Raw genomic sequence first — 23,972 nt, forward strand, 5'->3', positions numbered from 1 at the left:
CCGCTGGCGCGCGGGGGCCGCTTCGGCGCGCCGAGCAAGCGTCTCTCTCGCTGCGCTGCTCTTTTCCCAGCTCCTCGTCTTTGCTTTCGGGTCCGAGCGGAGCGGCGTCCTTCCCCTGTCTGGTCGGACTCGGCTCGGGTTGGAAAGGCCTCCTGTGGAAGAGGAGTCCTGGGGCTCCTCAGACTGGATGAAATTTTGCTGCCAGACCTAATGTTGCTGGTGATTTTCAAATGTTTCCCGTGGCCGACTTGCACAAGCACAGCAAATTTCTGATGGCCAAAGCCTGAGGTTTTAAGTCAAAAGTGCAACCAGTTAGTGAGCTACTACGTGCTGGCTCGTGTGACATCCCTTGTGTCCCCGGKGCTGGAGCTTTGCTTTTGTGCTTCAGCCCAGCCGAAAGGCGACGTGAGGGAGGTCTAGTTTTGCTTTGCTGCCTATTTGCGGCGTGCCTGTGGCAGTCTCCTAGCAGCTCTGTGCCTCAGTTTGTCTCATCTGTGCTGCGTGATTGATAGCAATGCACTTGCCTTTTGCCAGCTGCTCAGAGCTCCTTAAAWGATTTTAAAGCAGTTTGCAAGTGCCAGACGCTATTAAATGAGAAGAAACAATGTGATGCTCAGGTGGAAGCGATGGTTTCCATCAAAATCAAAGGGCCTTTGGCCTCTGCCTTTCATCTTCTAAATTAGTGCAGTAAAATSAGGGCTAGCGGAGGGTGCTAGAGTGACGCCCGGGAGCCCGAGGGCCCTTTTCATCTCCCTACGGGGCCCAGTACGGGCAGGCAGCCTCCGACGGGGGCCGGCGGCAGCGAGGGGGCCGGGGCTGGCACGGGCCCGTGGGCTTCCTCGGGGAGCAGAGCCGCGCTGCGCCGCGCTGCGCTGCGTCCCCCAAGGTTGCTGGTGGCTTTGCCGCGCGTGATGGAAGACCGGCGCTCTGAAACGACGCAGGCCGCTAGCGAACATCGAACTTGGTTAATGCAGTTAGCGATCCTCAGCTATAACCAGTCCGTTCCCGTTGCCGGCAGTACGGCTTCTGCAGGGCGCCTCGCCGAGCTGCAGGGCCTTTCCTGAGCCCTGGCCTGCCGCCGCCCTGGCCTGCCGCCGCGGCTTTCCCCGCGGGGGTGACGCAGCCGCGGCGGAGCCCCCCGAGGTTGCGGGGAGCTCGGCCGCGGGGCAGGGGCACCGCGGCGGGGCCGCCGCTCCGTGCCCGGCTCCCGCGCCTCTTGGGAAAGCCGGGAGGCGAAGCGCATCCGTGCCGCCGCGAGCGCTCTGGGTCCGGCGGCTGCGAAACCGCCTGGGGGACGGTGCGGCTAAGCTGAGCTTTTGCAGCGACTGCAGCTCTGCTTTCGAGTGCGAAGGTTGCAGCGCTTCCCCCCGTGGCTCGGACAGAGATTGAACATGGGGGGAAATCCATAAAACAACGGGAGGAGGAGAGAAGAGTCTTCGGGGTCGCTTCGGGTGCGCTGGGGTCGGAGGGAGGAAGAGCAGCTCGGTGGGCAGCTCCGGCCGACAGGCGCTCGAGGGGCGCCGGGCCGTCGGCCCGCGCTGGGGCTCCGCTTCCCGGCGGCTTCGAGCATCCCTGCGCCGCCGGTGCTCGCCCGCGGCACGCTGCGGAGGAGGAGGGGAGCGAACGTCGAGGGAACAACCTGCGYGCGGCTGTCCGGGGCGGTCGGAGCGGTGACCCAGCGGCGGTTGCTTGAGGTAGGACGCTCGGCAGAGCGCCCCGGTCGTCAGCCTCCGTGCCGGCGCGGTTAGGCTCCCGCCGCGTCCGAGGGGCGTCGGGGGCACGCCAGCGTTGCGGGGGTGGTGGTCAGCAAGGGGCTCTGGCCTTCTCGCCTGCCCGGTTTTCGCGTTCCCTGCCAGCAGATCTGTTTTATAGAGCTGCKCAGCTCCGCGTGGTCCCTATTAAAATCTGCTTTCCCAGAGTGATTCTGCTTCTTTGTTGCACCTGGTTCTTGAACGCTTTATRCTATCAAATGGCAAAACCAGTTTTATTGATGCAGCGAAGGACAGCGGGATCTTTCCAGCAGTGCTCCCGAAATATGCCGTCCGTGGGGGAGGTGTTTTTTAATTTCTAGCTTCCAACTGTCAAAAAACGATGTGTTAGGTTTGCTTCAGCAGAACATTGGTACTACCAGCAAAGGCTTCCAGCGAATGGCTTAGCCCCTGATAYCTGCGATTTGTGACATCTCCTGGCTATTGGGAACTGTTGTTGTACAAACTGAGCCGTTTGTCCCCATTTCAGGAGGAGGAGGAGACCATAGAGCTTGGAAGGGCTTTGGAGGCTGCGAGCGTGCACAGTGCCGGTGAGGGAGCCGCGGCACCGCCGTCGGCGCTGCGTCGGGGAGCGCAGGCGCGGGAATTGCGGGCCCCTGCTCTSCAGCGCGTGCGCCCACGCACCCTCCTCCGGCAGCAGGAACGGGGAGGGCCGGGCGGTGGGTCCGGCCAGCAAAGAGCTGCCAACCCRGTGGGAAAAGGAGAACATGAGCTGCTCCGCTGGTTTGGGGGGAAGGTGCAGGAAGGGTCGTGAGCGCCTGGTGGCAGTGGGATGCCCGGAGCAGCAGGCTGGGGTCCGGGCAGGGCCCCCGGCGGGAGCAGGGCCCCAGGGAGGCCTCGCAACCACAAAATCCTGCGCGAGAGCGGAGCCCTTGCAGGGGCTGCCGCCGGGCAGAGTCTGCAGAGCGCGCTGCGGGTGCTGCTCCCAAAGCAGCCCTCCTTCTGCAGTGTTCTTTAAAAACAAAAAATCTGCACGAAGTTGCGTTTAYGCTGTGTTGACTTGGCAGAGGAGTGTGTTTTCCAGGCTCAAGGAACATGGAGGGTTTTAATTCGGTGAGTGCATGTGCTCTGTAATATTTTTATTTGTTCACCGATYCGGTCGGAGGGCCTTATTGTGTGGCCTTTGTTTCCCTTCGGATTAAGGTGCTCATTACAGCCCTTTGCGTGCTGGCCTGGGCTGCCAAACCTGAGCATTTCCACAGCAGGTTGCATCTGGCTTACTGGGAAAGAAAAGAGTCTGTATACAGTGATTGAAGATTTCTTCTTTATAGAGTGCCTTAAAAAAWAGTGTAGCACCATTGAAATCAAACCCGGCTTTCTGCGATAAAGGGCCCTGGGGATTGACCACAGGCTCTTTCAGAAAGTGTATCTCCTTTTGATACAGGCAGTGCTCTGGGAAAAGAAAAGGGGAAAATAGGGCTGCCTGTGTTTGCCGGAGTAAACAGGTGAGCACTGTCGGTGCGCGTCCTGAAGAGCAATCCTGCCCGCTTTGCGGACCCTGCGAATGCGTCTGGTTCAGTTGTGTTTACGTACATCTCGGCTCTCAGCAGACTGCCGCCCCACCGAGATGCCTGTGCTTTCCGTGCGCTGGAGTAATGAAACGTCACTCCTCGTGCTCACCGACGGCTGCAGAGGAAACCCACCTCTTCTGCACRGCCCGTTTACGCTTTAATATACATTAAAGGTGCCTTTGGGACAAGTCCCTATCAGTTAAATCTACAGGCGATTCTCAAGTTGTCAAAGTAAAAGCTGACATGAATTCGTAAATGATGTTAATGTAATTGATGTGTGTTTCCCCTCCACATACCAATTCTAGATATATATGTAAGAAAGTGATTATCCTAATGCGATTCATCATTTGCTTGAAGTGCCTGCTCAACCTGAACCTGTTTGCTCTGATAAGCATTTAGATGCTGAAGGAATTGATGTTATCCTCTCTTTGCCTGTGGTCCCGAGAAATAAAGCACAGTCTTCAAGCTTATATTAAAAAAGGATGACTTCCCGCCCACCACCACCACCATATTTCTTCTGATTTGAGCTTTCCTASAGACTGCAGCAGAGGTGCGTGGGTTTTTGTTTGGTTTCTAACCCAGGCACACAGGGGTGCAACGAACAGGAGTGTTTCAGCCCTTGCCGGGATGCCCATAGGCCTGTACGGTGCCCGGTGGTTTTTCAGCGAGGCCGTGCCTGCCCCTGGGCCACCTCGCTGAGCGCGGGCTGCCCTTCGGGGGGGATCCAGTTTCCAGGAATAGCTYGGTGAATAGTTACTTGGCTTTTTACATGTGCATCCAGAGGAACAAATGGTGCATATATTCAAAGCATCTGTCGTAGGCAGACTCTCTTTTTCACAGTAGTGTATGTTGTTCGCTTAGGCAAATACTGATTWGGTGCATGAGCAGTGGGGCAAAGTGTTGGTATTAGTGATGCCCTGGACTGTTGTACGTTGCTGAAGCTCTAGCCTGAAGGGGTTGTTTTGCACAGTTTGAAGGTATTGTTTTAACCTAAGACCAAGCTGCTTGTTTTTGCTGTTATTTCCCTTGACCCCAGTTGGTATTTATTCAATTCCTTGAATAGCTTTTTGAATTTTGGTGCCTAATTCTTTATTCCTTCACATTATGATACATAGACAGCAGGGCAGCTGAGAGTCCACGCTCACCTTCCCTACCAAAGCTTGCAGAAGTTTGGGGTGTGACCCAAGAGGGGCACAACATTTGGCTAAAATGCAAACCCTTAAGAAAATATGCTGCTGATCATTTCATCAGTTTTTGCATGCAAGGACATTTGGGCCAGGTAATCCAGAAGTGAGATGCAAATATAGCACATAAACCACAGCTGCACAAAACGARTGACTAGAGGTAGAGAACTCGTTGCAGTGAGAGTCCCTTGCGGAGGAGCGGTCTGTGGACCATGCTCTCCTGTGCGTGCTCACGTGAGCTTTGTATTAGCAGTGGTTCAGCTGRACACTGGGCTCTTGAAAGCCATGATGCTCTGGGCTGATCTTTTGTTAATATTCCTGCCTCTTCCTCTTTTTTTGATTGRTAATGCAGGATCAGTGCGGAGGGGGGACGTCTTCCACAGCAATGCTGTCCTAAATGGATGCTCTGCTCAGGATTACAGTGACAGCTGCTAGCTCTATTACGATCCTCCATTTTTGGAGCTTGCCCCGTGGTAAAGCATGGCCTTTTGCCTCCTCATTTATCTTAGCTGATGTTTATGTATTAACGAGCAAAAAGATGCTGCCTGCATGTTCCTGGGAGAGCATCCTTCATTTTGTGTTACTTCTGCTCGCTGGGAGGAGAGACTGTAGCCTGGTCGAGGACCTCGGCTGCCCAGCCAGCTCCCCCGGAAGGCTCGCTGCAGCGGTGATTTGTAAAATGACACTTTCTGGAAGCAGGTTTCTGATTTCCTCTTGCGGGGGCTCCCGTTTTGCCCTGCACAGCGGGATACGGGAATCTGTCTTCCCTGCAGCCCCGGCCTCTCGCCGTGCTGCGTGCCCTAAGCGAGCGCGCAGGAGTCACCTTGACGGCAGCGTCTCAGCTGCTTGAAAAATCTCCCTGTGCAAACGCCGTTCTGTAGGCACGTTGTTTCTCCGGGGCGCCTCTTGCCGCTGCCGAGCCTCCCAGCTGGCAGTAATTAARTTTTGGAGGCAGGAACAGCGCAAAGTTTCTCGTTTTGACTTGGGCTTTGGATAGAAGCGGGTGTCCGTGGTGGGGACGCTGGTGCTTCTCCTCGGCTCGCTGAGTCGAGCAGCAGCGATCCCTGCTCGGCACGTTCACGCCTGTCTGCCGGCGCCGGACTGAGACGGGGGCTCCGAGGTCCTGTGGCTCCCGCGGAGGCTCGTCCCTGGYGGGGAGGAAGCCGCTCGGCTCCGTGCCAGGGCCGGGCGAGCGGCGAGGGCTCGCTTCTCGAGGCGGCAGGCATCCCCGCGCAAGGGCGCCGACCCCGGGCGAGGTGTCGGCGCGATCCTGGTGGTCCCCGGYTTCCGCGCGGGAGCCGAGCTCCTCCTGCGTCCCCGCAGCTCCGTGGCCGGGCGCCGGCCTGGCCCTCAAATGGGAAGGTGACGTTAGAGCCCGCGACGGGAGGTGGCCGGTAGCGCGGAGCCCCGGCCGGTGCGGGGCAGCCGCGTCCCGCCGGTGGTTTCTCCGTTACTGCCTGGCTTCGTCGCAGCGTGCAGCACCTATCCAGAGCAAAAGCGCGTTTCCCTGTATTTTATAACCTGTTTCTGTCATTGAAGGATTTCAGATTCCTTTTGTAAGAGCAAGAACCTGCTTAAACATAGAGACAAATACAACCGATAATATGTACTTGAAATTTAATGCAAGCTAATTCATTTTGGCACAGTCCCAGATATGCTGATTAAATGGCCTGTGAAGTGCTACAATATCTTGATAATGTACATTCTACATTTGATTATATAATCAATTATGTTGCACCTAATAAAATTTAAAATTAGTGAAAAAGCTCTGAACAGATTGTATCAGGTACGGAATGGTTCTTGGATGTGTTTAAAGAAACTTCTGCCACCTGAAGCTGTGAAGGAGTACGTGCATATATATATGTAGTTTCAAAAGTACCRGTTTTAAGTAAACTGAAGGAAGTGGTTCAGCAAGGCATTTCTGTTTAATTTAATGTCCTGATTTAAAACAAATTGTCTACAGCTCCTACAAGGTTCATTGAAGTTCACAGGTGTGTAGCTGGAAAGGTGGCTGAAAAGTCGGTGTTCATATAGTTTATGTACAAGTTCATTTAAAACCTCTTTGGCCATTGAGCCCCATCTCTCTCTTCTAATTCCTTCCGTTGGGACCAGTTTCTCCCCCAGCCCATCACGTTTTGGTCCCCAGGTCACGTAGGTGCCACCTGTGTACRGAAGGGGTTGCTCCAGATCTCCTGCTTGTGCTTCCTAGTCCGGATTTAGCCACAGCTTTTCATTGCCCATCCCAYGGCTCTGTGGCATCATTCTGGGAGMTCCTGTTAATCCCYGAGTGTAATTTGAGGGACATGCTGGGTGCTGCCACCGAGGACCTCCACGGGCTGATCCGTGCTGGGAGCAGGGCGGTGCGGAGCCCAGCTCAGGGGACTGGTCCCGGACCTGGTTGGAGTTGGTGCGTCTGAACATGGTCCTGCCGGCATGCAGTGCTCACGGTATGCCTGGGGTGGGGAGGAGAGAAGGTGCAAAATGTCCTTTTGTGCACCGCGTCCCCCATTGCTCTTGCAGGTTGTTGCCATCAAACTTTTACTAACGTTTTCTGACAGCTTCTATTTTTTACATCTGTCTATTGCTTTTTGGCAGCCTATGCTGTGACAGCTTTAAGAGGGATGTTCACACCCTTCACTAGACCCTGTCCCTGAGGCGCTGGAGCTCAGTGTGCTCAGTGTTTGGGGGTTTTATCACTGGGAGCAATGTGAAAGCATGGAGGGGGACCTCAACCGAGACCCCCTTTTGCCRGTGGCAGCTTTAATTTCTTCGCACCACCATTAACTTGCTCTTTCTTCCTCTGGGGACCTCAGCACCCGTTACGGTCAAGCGCAGTGTGTCTCGGCCAGCTCGGGCAGCTTCTTCTCCTCTGTCGTCTGCAGCATCTTCAGGTCTTTCACTGATCTCGGCCCAAAGTGKGTCACCCCCCAGGGATGCCGGCTCACAGGGCAGTCCCAGGACTCGCGTGTTCACCCACGAGAGGCATTTTGCAGCGCGGCGGCTCACAGGAGCTTGAGGTTTTCAGCCCCGGTTCAGCTGTGCATGAGGGACCAGCCATGGCAGTCTGGCAAACGCTCCTCATTCCTTTACGGGAAAGTTTGCAGTTTCTGGGTGACTAGCTATGGCAGGTTAGGGGGAATTTGGCCTGGATTTTATGGCCCTCCTGAAAGACAGGGTTGATGGGAAACAAATGCGTTATGGCCCCAGACAAGCTGTTGCTACATTTTTTGTTTCATTTTAAAACAGCGCTATCAACCAGTTGGAATATAGGCCTAGAGTATCGCGGGGAGTAATCTAATTAGTATGAAGTCAATTCACTAGTTCCTTTTGTATCTCGTGATTAAATAAGTGGGAAAATGGCTTGAAAATTAGGTGCTAGAACGACCCAATTACATTTCTGTAGCTTTTTGTATTCAATTTCATAAACAATTTTGCTCTTCGCTGGTTAATCAGTGAATGCCTTTTTCCAGTTTGAAAAGCACTTTTGAAATTATAATGCAATTAAATTGTGTGTGGATGTTCTGGCATAGCGAGTGTGAAAGCTGGGGGCCTGGCACACGGCCACGTTGTACCTTGACAGTAATGAGTTCCTGGGCTGGCAGCTTGCTTGTGTCATTCATAATACCGTCCGCGGCGGGTTACAGTGAAACGCGGCTGCCTTAACTCCTCGCTGGCCGCGAGGGCCGGGCCGGGCCGGGGAGGACGGGTCCTGCCGCYGCCGGCCCTGCGCGCCGGGGATCGCCCGGGAGGGCCGCAGCGGGCCCCGTTCGCACGGCCACGGGTTTTGCTGACGTCGAGGAGCGGCCGCGTGGCTGACTTCTCGTCTTGTCCCCCCCAGCCCTTCGGGAGCCTCTGCAGGCCCGGAGGGTGGGAAGGGGGACGCGGGTGCCGCTGGCCCGCTCCCCGCGCGGCGCTGGGCTCCGTCGCTTGCCGGCTCACCCCTCTCCTTCCCGCTCGCCTTCCGCTTCTTCTGCATCTCCGCCGCTCTGGCAGTCCCCGCTGACGCCGCTGCCACCGTTTCTGGTGTATCAAGGGTGACGGCTCGTCCTTCTCCGAGGCACCGGTAGCTCTGCCGTGGGCCTCCCGGCGGCCTCTCTGCCCCGCAGCTTGGGCTCCGCGCGGTCCCCGCGGGCCGGTGCGCGGCGCGGGCGCGGGCGCTGCTGTGGGAGCGCCTCTCCTCGCAGCCGCAGCGCCGGCGGCCCGGCGGGGCGTCGCTCGTGCGCAGCGTCGAGTGCTGCCTCAGAGGACGGCACCCACCGCTCGCGCCTGTCCTGGCCCGCCGCGTGTCCCCCCCCGGGCCGCGGGAGGTCCGGGTTTCCCCGGGCATGCCCTCCGCGGCGTGCTTGGCCTGCTGGTGGTGCGAGCGCTGGGTTCAGCCTGGCCGGGAAGGGCGGCCGAGGCCGCGCGGCGGCCGCGTGCTGCGACGTACAGCCGAGCCCCGCGCCGAGAGGGGTGAAAACCTGTGCGCAGAGAAAAGGGAAAAACGTTAGAAATAATGACTTGCTTGGCAGGTTTTAACAAGTTCAGTAATGGCATTAGATGCCCTTGGCTCAAGATAGTAACCTCCTCCTAAATGATCATTACCTGGCTAATAAAGGCCTCCGAGCGGGTCATTACAGCTTAATTTAGACGTAACGTCCTGTTTGGTTTGCACCATGTTGCCATCCTTCACGTTGTTGGATCTGTGGCCTGACCGCTGTGGGCTGGGAGTTGGGGTTTGCTTGACGAGCCTCTCTCCCGGCTGCGGAGCCGTTAATAAGGAGCCGAGCGTTCGCCCGACGCGCCCGCAGCTCGCAGCGGCTGGACGGGCGGTTTCGCTGCAGCTGCTCGGCAGCCGCGCCGCGCGCGGTCCGGACGGCCGCGGCGGGGAGGAGGCGAGTGGCGTTTCCAGCCCATCGCTGCAGCCGCCCCTGCGGCTTGGGCTKTTGCGAGCGTTGACTCGGGGAAGGGAGGGGAGAACCGCTGGGAGCTGCGGCCCCCGCTGTGGGTACCTTCACGTCTCGTTCAAAGTGGCGGGGTTCAAGCGTGAGCTAAGAGCTGGCTTTACACTGGCGTGCTTCTGGCCCGTGCCCTGCGGACGGGGGGTTGCAGGAGAGGCCAGAAGATGCCACCAGGCTCGAAGGGAGCTGTGGCCACCTGCAGAACRCAACGCCAGCGCGTCTGCTGCAGCCTGCAGAGAAAGTGGTGGCGTTTTCTGGTGGGCGGTTTCCTTCTACCTTGACTGCTAGCTTTCCTTCCTTTGTTGCTTTCTTTTTTAATATTCAGCAGAGATTTGGCTGGGTTACCCTTGTACTAGGAGATAAATGTACTAAATGACTGTTGTCTGGCTTTCTTTTAGGTTGCAAAGAGCTTTTCTGTTGATACCTCTTTAGACCAAGCATTTCCTCTCTTTGTTCCTCTGGRTGAGGCTGTATTTCAGCTCTGCTCATGGTGCCCAGTATCTTGTAAAAATTTTAGGTGTTTTTGTGTTGAAAAGAGTATCAGATATGATACTGTAGTGTCACTCCTTTCTAACGGCTGAATAGTGCAGGAGCCCACTGCCCATTACTCTGAGTTGTGTGTCRTGCTGCTTCTTGGTCCAGCGGGACAAGGTGAGGATAGCAGTGTCTGCCTTTGGTTTATATGTATATATATTATATATTTAAGTAGATATACGTATATGCAAACAGACACAAGCACACACAGAAGTGCTTTGTGTCTTGGCAGGGAGGTGACTTCATGGAACCTTTTGGGAGGTAACTGGAAAGCTTTTTTGCGCTCTGATTCGGTATAAAGTCTGAGGGCAGCAGTTGCACACTGCATGCGGGTGTGACTGCAGCGGCGTTTCTGAATGGATCAGTGGCCGGGTTGCTCAGCGCTCGAACACTTCAGAAACCTGCCGCTGCTCTCTGAAGTGCATGGGCGAGCTCGCCGTAGTCTCGGCAGATCCGGGAAGCCTCCGCGCCAAGGAAGCCTCCGCTTGCATCTGTTTTATAAAGATCTGTAAGGAAGCAGCATTTCAAAGAGAGCCTGCCCGCGCAGCCACTCCTGCTGCAGCGCGCGTTTGGACGGGGCGCAAACCTCCCGGAAGGCCAGGCGTGCAGCGGGAGCTGCTGCTCCAGGTGCCGCTTTCATGTTCGCTGCACCAGCTTTCTCATCCCTCTCCTTGTGAACATCTCCGAGTTACCATTTCAGAACCAACCCCAGACATTCAAGGAGAGTCCCAGCTAAACTGTTTCTGTGTAGTTCGTGTACCAGCTCCTTGGCGCGGGCCGAGGGAGTGAAGGGATGGATTAAAGGATGCAGCCGTTTCCAAAGCWGCATCAATACTTGGCAGAGCAGGGAGGATAGTCACAGAGCTGCTTTCTGCCAATACTGGCACTGTCCCTAATCCCAGATAGTGTTGGGAAAATAGAGCCATACAGACAGCTCTTGAGGAGATACCGGAGCTTGGAGAGGGGCTCTAGGTGCCGTGGAGAAGCGCGGGGTCCTTGGTACGTGCCTCGCCTGGAGGCGTCTGGCTCGGCTGCTCCCTGCTGCGTGATCCGCGGCGCTGGCTGGCAGGCGGATCTCATCTCTGCGTCCGGCAGTCCGGTGCGGCAGGTCCCAGCAGAGCTGTTCAAGTGAGGCTGGGCAGGAGAGTGACCCATGGGGCTCGGAGATGCTGACATCCCACCATGGCTCACCAGCATGAAGTGCTACTGCAGGCCATTGTGGAGGGAGAAAAGCTGGCAGGAGCAAAGGATGGACATCCCCGCCAGAGAGCCAGAGCTGGCTGCAGCCCCTACGGCTGTCCCAGAGCTGGTGAGGTGCTGGTAAACCCAAGTAACTGGTGCCCTTTACCCAAAAGTTAAGTGCGAATGGTTTGGAGATACTAGCATTGCACTGCAGCTAAATCGTGAGCCAGGGCTGGAGAATCCAGGCTCTCTGATGGCTTCATATGGGCTTTGGGGCTGGTTTGTATTTCGTACGAAAGACAATCTTCAAAGGTCTTTTTAATCGGCTACTAGCAGTGGAGGAATATTGCACGTTTGCTGAAATACTTCCACAAGTGCTTCTCAGTGAGAGGTATCGTGTCGTTTGCTGCTGTTCATTTAAATATCATTCTTCCTTTCATTCTGCAGGGTGCGAAACTGCTTAAGGACACACAAGGAATGTAATTTATTTTGGATTTTTGCTGGTTAAAATGTGAAAAAGGAATCTCTCAGTGCATAGCTCTGGACAGAGCTGTGAGCACCCACGTTACTAGGTGCTCCCTCCTCGTCGCCTCCCAAGGTGACAGGGCTTGGTGGGCTTCAGCAGCAGGTGGAAAAGCGGAGTTAGGAGCAACGTTTAAGAGAGACTCCAGAGCTCTCAGGTAATCTGTGGGTCGTGTTGGCTGTTTGGTGGCAGAGCGCTGCATTTGCCTCTTCTAGAAAGAGGCGAGCGGCGGCGTGCGTGCAGACGGCCCCGCTCGCTGGAGCGGTGGCTGGCTTGCTCTGCGGTCGGTCATTGCTACCGCCACAGGTCACCTGGGGCGTTTCTGTTTTGAGTGGTGGGTTTGGATGGGTATCAGGAAACTAAATCATCAGGGAATGGAGTACAGTCATCATTAGTAAACAACTGACAGACTGGCTTGCTTTTCAGCAGAGCCTTCTSCTTATGAAGGCCAGAGGCCTGGTTCAGGGCTTCGCTGGAACTGGTAAACCCTGACGGAGGTCACCAAGGAGTCGTGCAGCAACTGGTGCAGTAGCATAGGTACCGTTCACTAGTCTGCGGGCCTCCTGGAGCTCACCTTGGGCTGTTCCTGATCTTGGGTGCAGGGTTTGTCCTTCATGGGTGAACTCCCTGCCCTGCCACTGGGCTACTCACCGTCATCATTTGAGTTAGGAGCTTGTGCTCACTGTGCTTGCAGGACATGAAAGGTGTGGGCACACTTATCTTCACAACGTCCCCCTGAGGAGGAGGAAGAGGAGTTAGTGTCAGTTTTATAGACGAGTAGCCATGGCCAAAGCCCCACCAGCAGCTGCGCAGGAGCGTGGAGAACCAGCCTGAGTGTCCCCGCCAACGCAGCCCTGCCCTTGCGTGGGGAGGGGCTGGCGTGCTTCCTTACGCCTATTAGCAGCAAGAGTGAAATGCAAGTAATTACAGTTACCAACCCCCACTAGTTATTAATGTTTTGAGGATATCTCTTTGATAAGCCCATCTTTTCAGTCCATTTCCTGTTTAACTGAAAGCAAAGCATCTTTCCTTCCACTATTATAAATSTGTTGTTAAAATGAAGAAAAGGAAAAAGAAAAAAAATCTCCCCAACAACAAAACCTTAACACCAGGCTTGGCGCTGCATCGCCTTTTGTTAGCCGTGGATAGAATTATGCATCATGAATAAAAACTGCTGTCAACATGCATTGGTTTCAAAACATTAGAGCATATGGTATGTGATTATCTGTATTGTCAAATGCAATAAAGTGAATTTGGATATAATAAAAAATGTAATATTTTATAAATTTGGTAATAAACTGTAGAAGAATTGACAGGCAGAGAGTATTTGACGCCTGTAGGCAAACAGATAAAAATGGCAGGACTTCCCAGCGCAGCGTGCAGTGGCGTGCAGAGTTAGGGAGCAGCTCCGTGCTCTAACGAGAGAGCCTGCCCTGGTGAGCTGAAAGCCGGGGAGTGATGGCCTTCCGTCCTGGCGCTGCGGGAGCAGGCCCTGCAAGAGCCGAGGCGAGGAGTAGGTTAGATGTTAAAGAGACCGGGGACCTGAAAACATCACTGCTGCTGACTTGCTCTGAAACACGGTGTCTGTGCTTCCGCTTTATCTGTGCGCTGGGGAGAGCCCCTTGGGTTGTCCTTGGCAAAGCCGAGCGGCTCTCGGGGCGCGCGGCCCTCCCGGCTGTGCCGCCGGGCTCCGCCAGCTGCACCCCGAGCAAGCGCCCCTTCCCCGGCCGTGGGGCTGGGTACGTCCCGAGCCTGCTGGGAGGGAGGGTCATTTCTGTGGTGGGAAATAGTGTTCAAATTTGTCCATGACTTCGCATGTCGCAGGTCCTGCTAACGAACAGAAACAAGCACAAGCGTGAAAAGCAAAGTTCGCACTGCTTGTAGACAGAGYAGTTAGATTTTGCAGACATGTGGGGTTTTCCTTTTTGAAAGGAAAAAGAAATCCATTAGTTTATATCCTGCTTCCACTCCAGTCTTACTTGTATACCAGTTACTTGTCAGAGAGCTRGAAAACCTCACCTGAAATAAAAGAAGCAACACAAAGCTCTGATGAGCTAGAATGGATCTGCTCCCAAACGCTCCTGAGGAGCTGGAGTTAAATACCGGCAAAAAAGCAAATGCCGACTGAGGTATCTTCCTCTTTTGATAGCTCTTACTTCAACCTGATGCATCAATTCTCAAGCCTCTGAACAAATGTGAATGTTCAGACATGATGTCTCCRACTTAGAGAGAAGCTGAATCAGGAGAAGACTTTGAGGCCTCTTGTCTAGAAAATTCAGAAGCCAAAAATGCAGGCAGAAGTGCACACGTACATGCGGTTTTTCGTAGGTCACTGTTAATGCTTCTGAACGATCTGTGAATATATTAATGGTTTCTGTTAATTAGTAATATGATAAAACTGGCATTTATTAAGTTGCTGTGTAGTGTGCATTTTAGTCATTATGTACTCAGCACTTTGATTTCAGAATGTTAATAGAATAAAATTTTAATGAAGATTTGTTGTTATGAAAAATTTATTATGAAAAGTTCAGGTACCACTTACATTAGCATGGCCGTAACATGAAGTTTCCCCTTTCGCACCATGCACGATGAATAGATTTTAGAGGAAACTGCTCAGCTGAAAGAGCAGCTCCCAATGAACTTGCAGGGCAGAGAGGAGCTTGGCTGGGATAGGCGTCCTTGCTTGCTGTGCGCTGCCTCCGCCCCGGAGCTGTGTTCTTCCCGCTCTTCCGGCCTGGCTGAGCAGGGAGGAAAGAGCCCAAAGCCAGTCCGGGTTGGCCAGATTGCTTTTGTTTCTCAGAGCTGTGTGGAAAGCAGAGGAGTTTGGTGGTCGAAACAGAAGCTGGTGAGGACCCGTGATCACTTCGCCCGGGTTTGGTCTTTGCTTGCAGTGAGGAAGGGTTGGTGCGCGGCGCCGCTCGCCCCGTGCGCGGCTGCTCCTCCGCCCTCGCGCCGTGCTCCTCCCCGGGGCGGTCGGTGGGGTGTCGCATCCCGGCGAGCTGGCGCCTCCGGCACCCCCTGCGCAGACTCCTTGGCCAGAACGTGTCCTTTGGGAGAGGGACGGGTCCATATACCCTTTGCCCTGCCTTCAGGGAAAGTCACTCCCCAAAACGGGTTTAAAAGGACAGGCTGCGACCTGGGGCTGTGGTTTCATCTTCGCAGGCGCCTTTTTCTGACCGACGCTCCCTTTGCAAATGYCACGCAGCCGTGGGGAGGACGGAGCGAGGAACCTGCGCCTTGCAGTGTGCAGAACAAAAGCACAGAAATCTCGAGCTGGTGCCCTTTCTCCCGCTGCGCGGCTGACCTCGGCTCTTGGCTCTCCTGCTGTGCTGGTATTGAAGCGCTAGCACCTTGGGTGGAGGTTTTGATCTAAGGCGGTTGTCTGCTGATTTAATTTTGAGAATTTACTCTCATGTCATGRAGTACATATTGACACTTTAAACAGCAGTAATACCTGCCTGTGTCTGTCATGAGAACCTGACTGTTTTCCTTACCCAGGCCAGGATGCGCGTAAACCCCAAATGGATCTGCAGGCTAATCATCTGTCTTGATGAGCATCGTTCACAGAGGCGCTGCCAGAGAGCACACCGTGCACTTAAATGAGGATGGTATTTCCTACCCTAGATCAGAGGCGTTAACCTTTGCTTTCCCCTTCCAACTCTTCYGGTCACACCGCGTCCCGGCTGGCTCTCACCGGGGTGGGATGAGGTTTTGTTCTCGGCAAAGCACATGGCACCATGGAATATGGTCGTCAGTATTCCAGGCGTTCRTCCCCATGCCAGGATTATGTTCAAAACGGAGGAGAAGGGGTGAAAGTGGTTGTGTGTGTGTGTGTTAGAGACAAAATTTGAGGAGCGTGGGCGTCTCTCTTGCTACATACTCATCYCTGTTGATTGATGGATAGGCGAGGTGCATGGACGTCACGGCTTGTCAGGACGTGAAGGGTTCCCGTCCTAGAGCTTCAGCGACTGAGAGCTGCCGTTTTGTCACGGGTGTTGGATTGATCCTGGTTGGAGGCTCTAGGTGCCGTGAGGATACAGATAACAGTGGATTCATCCTTTCTGCCACAGTCACTGTGTTTCTCTTCCCGGTTGCCTGCTCGTTACCCTGCTCTGTGTGCCAGCCGCGCGTGCCAGCCCCAGCCGATGCTAAGGCAGGGCCTTCTGCAGGGTGAGGCGAGCAGGCGTTTGCGCGGCGGGCGGTTGTGCGAGGCTGTGTGTGCCRGGAAGCCTGGAGCACACCTGGTCGAGTAGTTGGACGTGCGTGGCAGTGGAGGTGTGAGCGACTGCTGGGGTGAGGAGGCCACTCGGACCAGGATGCAGGGCCGCGGCGGTCATGGACGACGGGGGTGATCTTGGAGCTTCAGAAACCTTGGAAAGATGAGGGAGTAACCACCCGGTCCTGGGCCGGTCCCTGGCCATGCAGGTGGCTGTAAATCTAGGGAGAGTGCCTTCTTCGGGAAAAAAACCAAAAACCAAAACTCTCTTCTTCATGTATTTGTAGCAAAGGAAATAGAAATAACGGGAGCTAAAACTCAGCAGGAACAGCTCTTACCTGAACGGTTCTGGTAGCTTTAACAGGGTAAGGTGCAGTAYCTCGGGGGAAGGTGTCATAGGAACAGATTTGATGGAAAGTAATGGAAATTTGGTGGAGAAGAAGAGCAGGACCTGAGGCACAAGGAAGACCTAAGCAACTTGTCCAGAGACACAAAGCGAGAAAGCGGCAAAGCTGGGGCTAAGTTTTAGGCGTTCTCAGTGTTGAGTTCCTCCTCTAACGAACAACTCTATTCCCAGAGGTAGGACTAAACCCCAAAGCGCCTGTTCCCAGCTCTCAGCGTAATGATTTGAGTTACCTTAGCAGGAATTGGGAAGCGGGAAACCTCCCTGATTCCCTGTCCTGGCAGCTGAAATGCCCCGGCCCTCGCGTCGCGTCCGCCCGTGCGTCTGCACCCGCCGGACGTGGTGACGGCATTGGGAGACCTGCCGCCCGCGCCCGCTCCCGCCCGTTCCTTGCTCTTGTGGGTGGCTCGGCGGGCTCGGTGCTAGGGAGCGTGCTAAGTGACGTGCTCCCTCTGATTACAAGGGATGTGTGAATAAAGGAGAACTGTATTGATTCACACCAATCTATGCATCGACTGCGTGGGAGCCGCTTGCAATTCCCAGCAGCACCAGAAAGCTTTGCAGCAGGAGAAATATGACCAGGCAAGTTGAGAAAATAAATTAAACTAGTGTCAACTTTTCCTGTTTCTTCCCTCATTATTAATGGATGGAATGGGGCTCATTTATCAAGAAGAGGAAAAATTAATTGACACGGGCGTTAATATTATTATGCCTGGCTTGTCTGGTCACATTTCTTCCCTTTTTTTTTTAAAAAAAACTTTCTGAAAGGCATTTTATTACAGTTTACAGCAACCAGCTGCCAAAACTATGGGTGTAAACAAGAAAGCAGGTGCATAGACAGTGCCCCAGCGGGACTGGAGGGTTTTGTGTTTCAGAACTTCCGTAGCTGGAACAGGGCAGAGCCGAGGAGAGGCTTGCGAGGCCGCGGCGGCGTGGCGGCGCGGCGCGACGTCCTCTGCGCGCGCGGCTCTGCGCCCCGGCGAGGCCCGGCCGAGCGCAGGTCGCTGCGAGCAACGGAGAGGAGATGCAGCTCCTAGCAGCGATGTCGACGTCTCAGCTGGGTTTTACCAAAGTTGACGTAAAACCTTTCAGCTGACGACACAGGTGCGAAACGTGGCTGATTCGAGTGCGAAAAAAACAAGCGCAGGACACAGGGGCTTTTGATGCTTCTTATTTATGATTTCTAAAGATTTTTTTTTTTAATTGTTCTGAATCTTTTGGCGGTTTTGGTCGCTTTCTCTGAAGAGTGTTTCTCTTGTTTCGGGTCACCGTGCTGGAGTGTGCAGAGCCGTCGACCGCGGTGTTCTCGGAGAGCAAGCCTGCGGGTCGGGGAGCCTTGCAGAGTAACGCGCGTGTGCCGGAGGGCGCGATGAGTGCCGTCGGGCCTCCTGCGCCGCCGTCGGCACGCGTGGTGGGAGGGTTTGCGGGGGAGCTCGGAGTGGCAGGGATGCTTCAGAGCATCTTTTCTTTCACTAATATTTCGCCAGATTTTTGCCCTCTGCTGTGAATRACGCACCTGTATCTGTTTCCTAGTGAAAAAGTCTCTTTTTTGTGAGTAATCGGAGTAATGCAATTTGCAGTTGTGCAAAATACCTTCAGCTTGTTTTAAAAGCTGGAAGTAGCTGGGTCCTCTGGTATTTGACTCGCAAATATTTTAGCAGAACATTAGAATATTTAGCTTTTTTAAAAATTCCAATTAGCAGGTGCAGAGACTGCCCAGGATCCAAAATAAGTCATTTGGAGATGTTGGCTTGTGTTGGGTGCCCAGCACRTGCCGCCGCGGGCAGGAGTAGGCTGCTGGGGCCGCCGGGGCTGGAAGAGGCTGAGGCTCGGAGCATCCTCGCTGCCCCGGGAACCGGCCCTTGGAATCACGGCGTTTGCACGGGGTCCATGCGGTGTTTGCACAGGGTCTGCGCAGTGTTTGCACGGGGTCCACGCGGCGTTTGCACGGGGTCCGCGCAGCGTTTGCGCGGCGTTTGCACGGCGCGGAGGCTGGCCGCAGGGTGCCCAGCAGCCGGTGGCGGCGGGCGGCTTTGCTCTGCTTCCCCGGAACGGCCGCGCCGGGGCGAAGCCCGGGACCCCCCCGCCTCGCCGTGCCCGGACCCGTCGGCACGCGCGGCGGGAGCGTGCCGTGGGGTCCCCGGCTCCTCCTGAGCAGCTGCTGAAGGGGGGATTTTTCACCCGAAAGCAGTGAACACRTCTCAGCTTCCTTTAGTGATGCCGCTCGGCCCAGAGCCTCTTGTTTAGGGGCATTTATTTGCCTCTTATTTTATTTTTGCCCCCTCTTCTTTGTTTTTTCTTTTACAGAAAAGATCATTCAAATAAATATTCAGTTTTATTAATTTGAATAAAAACCCAACCATTTGACTCTGTTAAATGCTTATCTCAAATAGAGCTTGTTAGCTTCCAATAATAGCTTCATTCAGAAGGATGCGGTATAATTTCATTTTAAAGTGTGTGTTCCTTGACAACCGCAATCCTATTTATGTCACCGTTTTAAACAGCCTTCTTTGTTTTGTGTTAATCTTTTTCATACACTTTCCGAGAACCCTTTTTTTGTTGTTGACTCTTAGTTTCTCTCACAAGAAATGCCCGTCTGGTTAGCCCAGGAAGGTCGCTCGAGTTTTGGTAATCTGGAGGAGAGCGAGGGTTCATTATGCTGACTAATAAGGCGTGCGGGCAGCGATATTTTTTTTGCACGGGCAGTTATTAAAAGGTGGAATCTGATGTTTAGAAAAGCAGAACCGAGGAAAGGATGAGGTTTTCCGTGGCTTTTCTCGTGCTCGTTTGGGCGGAGGTTGAGGTTGGGAGCCGAGCGAGGCGCGGGACGTGGCCGGCGCAGCCCCGCGTCCGCGCCGCGATGCTCCGCGGATGGGCGCGCGGCCCCGCGGGGCATGGCGAAGTCGGTTCTGGTGTAATTCGGGAGGAAGGGGCCGAAGAGGCGGCGCTCGCGGTGCCGCGCCGCGTGCCGGGGGCCGCGGGGCCGCGGGGCGGGCGAGCGCTGGAGCCCCTCCGCCCACCCTCGCCAAGGAACGTGGGAGTCGTCGCCTCTCGCCCCGAGAGTTTTGGGGGCCTGCAGGGAGTCAGCCCTAATGGAGAAGTCCCGCGGAGTCAAGCAAAGATAAAATCGATAGTGTTCCATAGAAATGTAATTGGGTTTTGTAGAGATGACTCTCAGAAACCTACAATATATGAAAGAAAATAAAGCCTTACTGAGGTTCCTGAGCCATCGGGTAACAGGGATGTAACTATCCATTAAATTCTTTAGGATGGATCAAAAAATCTATAAGGAGGTTTTACTTCTCTGTTAAACCCTATGGAAGGGCTGTAACAGAACCTTATTAATTTTCTCTGAGACAATGTTTCTTCCCTCCATTAGTCTATAATAGGTTCTGCAGCGGCTCGGTAGAAAGCAACTGTATTTACGCGTGCATATTGTTATGAAAGTTCTCAAAAATCCAAAGTGTCTAAATAATGCTTTGTTAAAATGAAATCTGTTTAGTGTGGTTAATATTTTCCTCTCCCCTCTCCTCTTTTTCTTTATTAACTAGGGTTTGGCTTCGTAACTTTTGAAAATGAAGACGTGGTGGAAAAAGTCTGTGAAATTCATTTCCACGAAATCAATAATAAAATGGTAAGTTTTTTTTTTTCCTGAAATGCGTGTCAATGAAAGCGAGATCTCTCCATTTGCTGCAGAAGCATGCTGTGCCCGGGTGGTCCTTGGGGGAAAGTTCTCCATAAAATTAACTGTGGTGCTAGACACGGTGTGTCTGACAGCTCAGCTTATGGGTGAGCGTGCTGAGCTTGGCGTGGCCCCTCTTGGCCCCCCCAGGTCTGCCGTCTGTCCTCCCCTGCATCCGTGGGAGCTGTCTCCAGCGTCAGGCATCCTCYGGGGAGCAGGAGTTTGGTGTGGGGAGCAGAGGGCTGAAGATGGCCTCAGTCAAGCTGCCCACCTTCTTGGCCAGCCTTGGAGAAACCCTCCTGCTCCCACCCTGCTCTTGGGAAGAGCCGTGGCTCTCCACCAAATTGCTCCTTTAAGGGTTGTCAGAAGGGCAGTGGGCTGGAATAGCTATTACAGACTAAATGCTCCCAAAATAGCTGTTCTGGTCAAATCGTCTGTGCAGCTGAGCCCAAATGCTGCTCCRGTGTTGCTGCTGCCCGCAGCTGCAATCCCTGCTTCTCCACTTGTCCACCCTGTGCGTGATCCAGGGGCCAGACCCGTCTTGAASTTTCTCCTAAGTTACAGTCTTGTCCCAGATTGTGGGTTGCCCTGTCACTAAAGCCACCGAGCCAAATGAAAAAGGGCATTTGTGTTTCAGTTGATGCAATAACTTTGATATTTTCAGCTAAAATATTCTTTTTCCTTTTGTCAAAACATCTTTGCTTCTCAAATGTGTACTCAGATATGCATTGTATATTGGTCTGATATGTGTTCACAGACTTTAAATTAAATAATAGAGCTTTTAGGGTGGATAAGATCAAAGCAATCTCCTTGGCATATACTGGAGGCCTGATTCAATATTTGACTTGCTAATTTTTCTCAGGGCACTGAAATAATATTCTTCATATTGTTCCTCGCTGCACTATGCATCTGAAATAAAAGTAACGATCCCTTTGGCGAGCTCTTCATTGCGATGTCAGGGCTGGGCTGGGGCAATTCCCACCTTTCCCAGCAGGAAGCGGTTTTCCCTGGCTTGGAGGAGTGAAGTAGGCTCAGCCTCGAGATGTCCCGGGCAGCTGGCTGCTTCCTCCGTCTCCTCTTTCAGCCCSTTCTGCTTCCAGAGTTTCCTCCTTGCTACCAGTGGTACCTGGTGTGAAATAAATGTGGATTGTCGGGGAGACTTCACTCCGTCATGTAGTTACTAAATGATGATTAATCTGATTCACCATTTAACTTAAAACAAAACAAAGCAAAATAAACCCAAACACCCCCACCCAGAAAAAAAAACAAAAAAAAMMCCTCGAAACGTCAGGCGGGGCGCGTGGGCAGCCCTGGGGCCGAGCGCTGCCGGCGCTGCCCTCCCTTATCGGGTGTTTCGTGCAACCTTTCCCAGAAAGTCCGGGCTCGCCGAGCGGGCCCTGCCTCCGTCACGGCTCCCCGCTCCGGGCCCGGCTCGGACCGTTGCGTGGGCCATTGCTGTTTGGTTGTCGTGGATGGTTGAAATACCTTCTTCCCGGCACTCCGTGCCTGCCCGGAGCATGATCCAAGTGCCACGGTGCGTTGAGTAGTCTCCTCTTGTCACTTCTTTTACAGCACTGATTTTAAAAGCAGCCCACGAGGGAGGAGATGAGACGTGCTCCTGTCTTGGCACTGACTCATCGTACGGCTGCTGCGTCCGCAGCCTCGGTGGCGAGCCCAGGCGGGCGCGCGGAGGCCGGCCGCGCCGCTGCCTCCCGCGAGGCTGGCCCCGGCCGCGCTGCTCTCAGCCTGTCGCCCTGCGGCGTGGATCTCCGCGCGGCTCCGCCGGCTCCGGCTCTGCCCTGGTCTCCCGCGCGCCGCCGTTCCCCGAAGCGCGGCGGGACGGCGAGGGGACGGGGCCGCCGCTGCTCGCCCGCCTGCTCCCAGCCTCCCTGCTCCCTTGCGGGTTATTTTTAGCCGAGCCGCTCTGCCTCTGTTGCCACCCGGAAAGCTTAGGATGTCAAATGTGGTATTGCACCAGCGCTGGGAAAGCGAAAGCAAAATGCCAGCGAGGTATTTAATAAATGAAACTCGGAGTTTACGTGGGAGGCAGAGATCCTCGCCAAGYGCTTGGGGGGATAAATGCATGAAAGCAAAGCAAATGGTCCCCGGGACGTTGTGCTGCTTGCACGGGCAGGCAGCGTGGCGAGGRGAAGCCTGGCGCGAGCGTGCGCGGGGGCCGGGGGGCCGAAGGAGCTGGAGGAGCGAGGCGATGGTGGAGTGATTGCTTCCGTTCCGGGCTGCGCAGCGGCAGCGTTGCGCCCGTGGCGGGGCTGGCCGACGGGACGGGTGCTGCTCTCGCTCGGCCGGCGGGCGGCTGGCGGTGGGGGTTAGGGCATCCGCGCTCCTCCACCCTCTGCCCGGAGCGGCAGCCGTCGCCGACTCGCCCCCTTTACGGGCGCCGCGCGCCTGGCCGAGCGCTCCGTAGCCCGCGGCGCCTCCCTTCCCGGAGGGCCGAACCCCGCCACGGCGGCAGCGCCGGTGCCCGTGGTCCCGGCCGAGGCCCGGTGGGCCAGGCGTGCGGCAGCCTTGTGCGGACCTTTGGAGGTGGCCCCGGTTCGCCGGCAGCGGGACTCGCCGCCCTCCGCGGAGCCRGAGGAGAGGAGAGCTTTGCCTCTGGGCACACCGGGTCCGGGAGTCGCTGTCCGCAAGCCAAAGGAAACTGCTGGCTTGGTGGCTCCCATTTTAGGTTTCCTTGAGCAGCTTGCGGAGCTGGAGGCTGGTGGGATGCGGGTGGCCCCRGGGGAGCTGGCGTGGCCACCGCAGAGGGCTGCAGGGTGGCGAGCCTGGTGGTCTTGGTGGCAGCTCCCCCCCTGCAGAGCGAGGGCGTTAGGACCCCGTGAAGGACGGTGCTGGGAGACAGGTCTTCTCCAGAATTTGTGATGTTGGGTAGAAGTACGAAGACTGCAAGGTGGGGCAGCTCTGGCAACCTCGTCTGTCAGCTGAAGGGTGCTGCGGACTTGTGCAATCCGAGCGCGTTACTGTGCTGTTGCTCTTGACTGTGCTTTAAGGGCTCCGGCCTGGGAGATGTGCAAGGATGGCTCCCCCAGGAGGCCCGCAGCCTCCAGGGGGGCTGGCGTTGCCCCCCTGCGCGGGACGAGCGAGAGGAGCTGCCCRGCGCTCGGAGCTCTCGCGCCGTTGGGGACCAGCAGAGCCGGTGAATGCAGAGGACATCTGCCAGGCTGCTCTGCGCTCCCCTGGTTGCTGACTTCCCCCGAATCTCCTGTGCTCTGAGCACGTGTAAGCAACCCCTTATCCCATTCTCCGCGCCCCAGCTGTGTCAAAGATCTGATGCCTTTTTTTATAAGCTTTAACCTTTCTTCTGTTTCCTGGTGTAGTCTCGGCTTTGTGGCACTGGTAGGTGACTGTAGATTTCCCTGTTGCAGGAGCAATAGTTCTGGCTCGCGATTGCATGAGTGACGTGGAGTCTCCAAGGTAATCTAATCTCAACTAGCTGTGAATTGCACTTTGCTGGCAAGACAAAGTTGCCTTGTCTTTGGGTGGTAAAATCGTTTTTTGTGCATTGTGAATACATGAGCAGTCCGCTTCCCTGAAAATAGCTCCGGTTTCCCTGGAAAGCTGTTAGCCATGTTTTCTGAGCCGTCCCGGTGCTGAGAGCTGACAGCCTGTGCTGTCGCGCTGGGTATAAGAGGCTTTTCACTCCCCGTCTTGACCATCGGCGTTCTCCTGGGTCTGGCTGCTCGTCCTGACCCAAGAATACCCCAGTGCAGTGTTAATTCTATAAACTAGACTAAACAAAAATAGTGAATTTTAGTTCCCCTGCCYTTTTTTTTTTTTCAGTGTTACACTTAAAACTTTCTTTGTCAGGCGGCTGAAACTGAGGCACATCCATCCTGCGGGGTGGGTGGGGAAGCAAACTGGAAGTTGCTGAGGTGTACAGAAACGCCGAGGGGAAGGTGTGCGGAAGAGCCGGGCTTGCGCCGGGGCGGAGGCCCTCGGACGCGGCGCGATCCCTCCCCGCCGGCGCTGCCGCCCGTCCCGCGTGGGCGGAGGGCCAGGACGCGGCGCCG

General features: G+C 55.0%; 1 protein-coding gene across 1 annotated transcript in view; it reads left to right on the plus strand.

The window, feature by feature from the left end:
• The window catches only part of MSI2 (musashi RNA binding protein 2), a gene marked incomplete at its 5' end in the record, with an annotated part of 234,485 nt that overhangs the window by 163,308 nt on the left and 47,205 nt on the right, over positions 1-23,972 (plus strand). The window contains one exon of the mRNA XM_085302882.1: positions 19,814-19,896. Coding sequence (XP_085159008.1) covers positions 19,814-19,896 — 83 coding nt within the window. The remainder of the gene's footprint in view (positions 1-19,813; positions 19,897-23,972) is intronic.

This window comes from Rhea americana, unplaced genomic scaffold (genome assembly GCF_003343005.1).
Source record: "Rhea americana isolate MKP2758 unplaced genomic scaffold, rheAme1 scaffold_194, whole genome shotgun sequence".
Lineage (NCBI taxonomy): Eukaryota > Metazoa > Chordata > Aves > Rheiformes > Rheidae > Rhea > Rhea americana.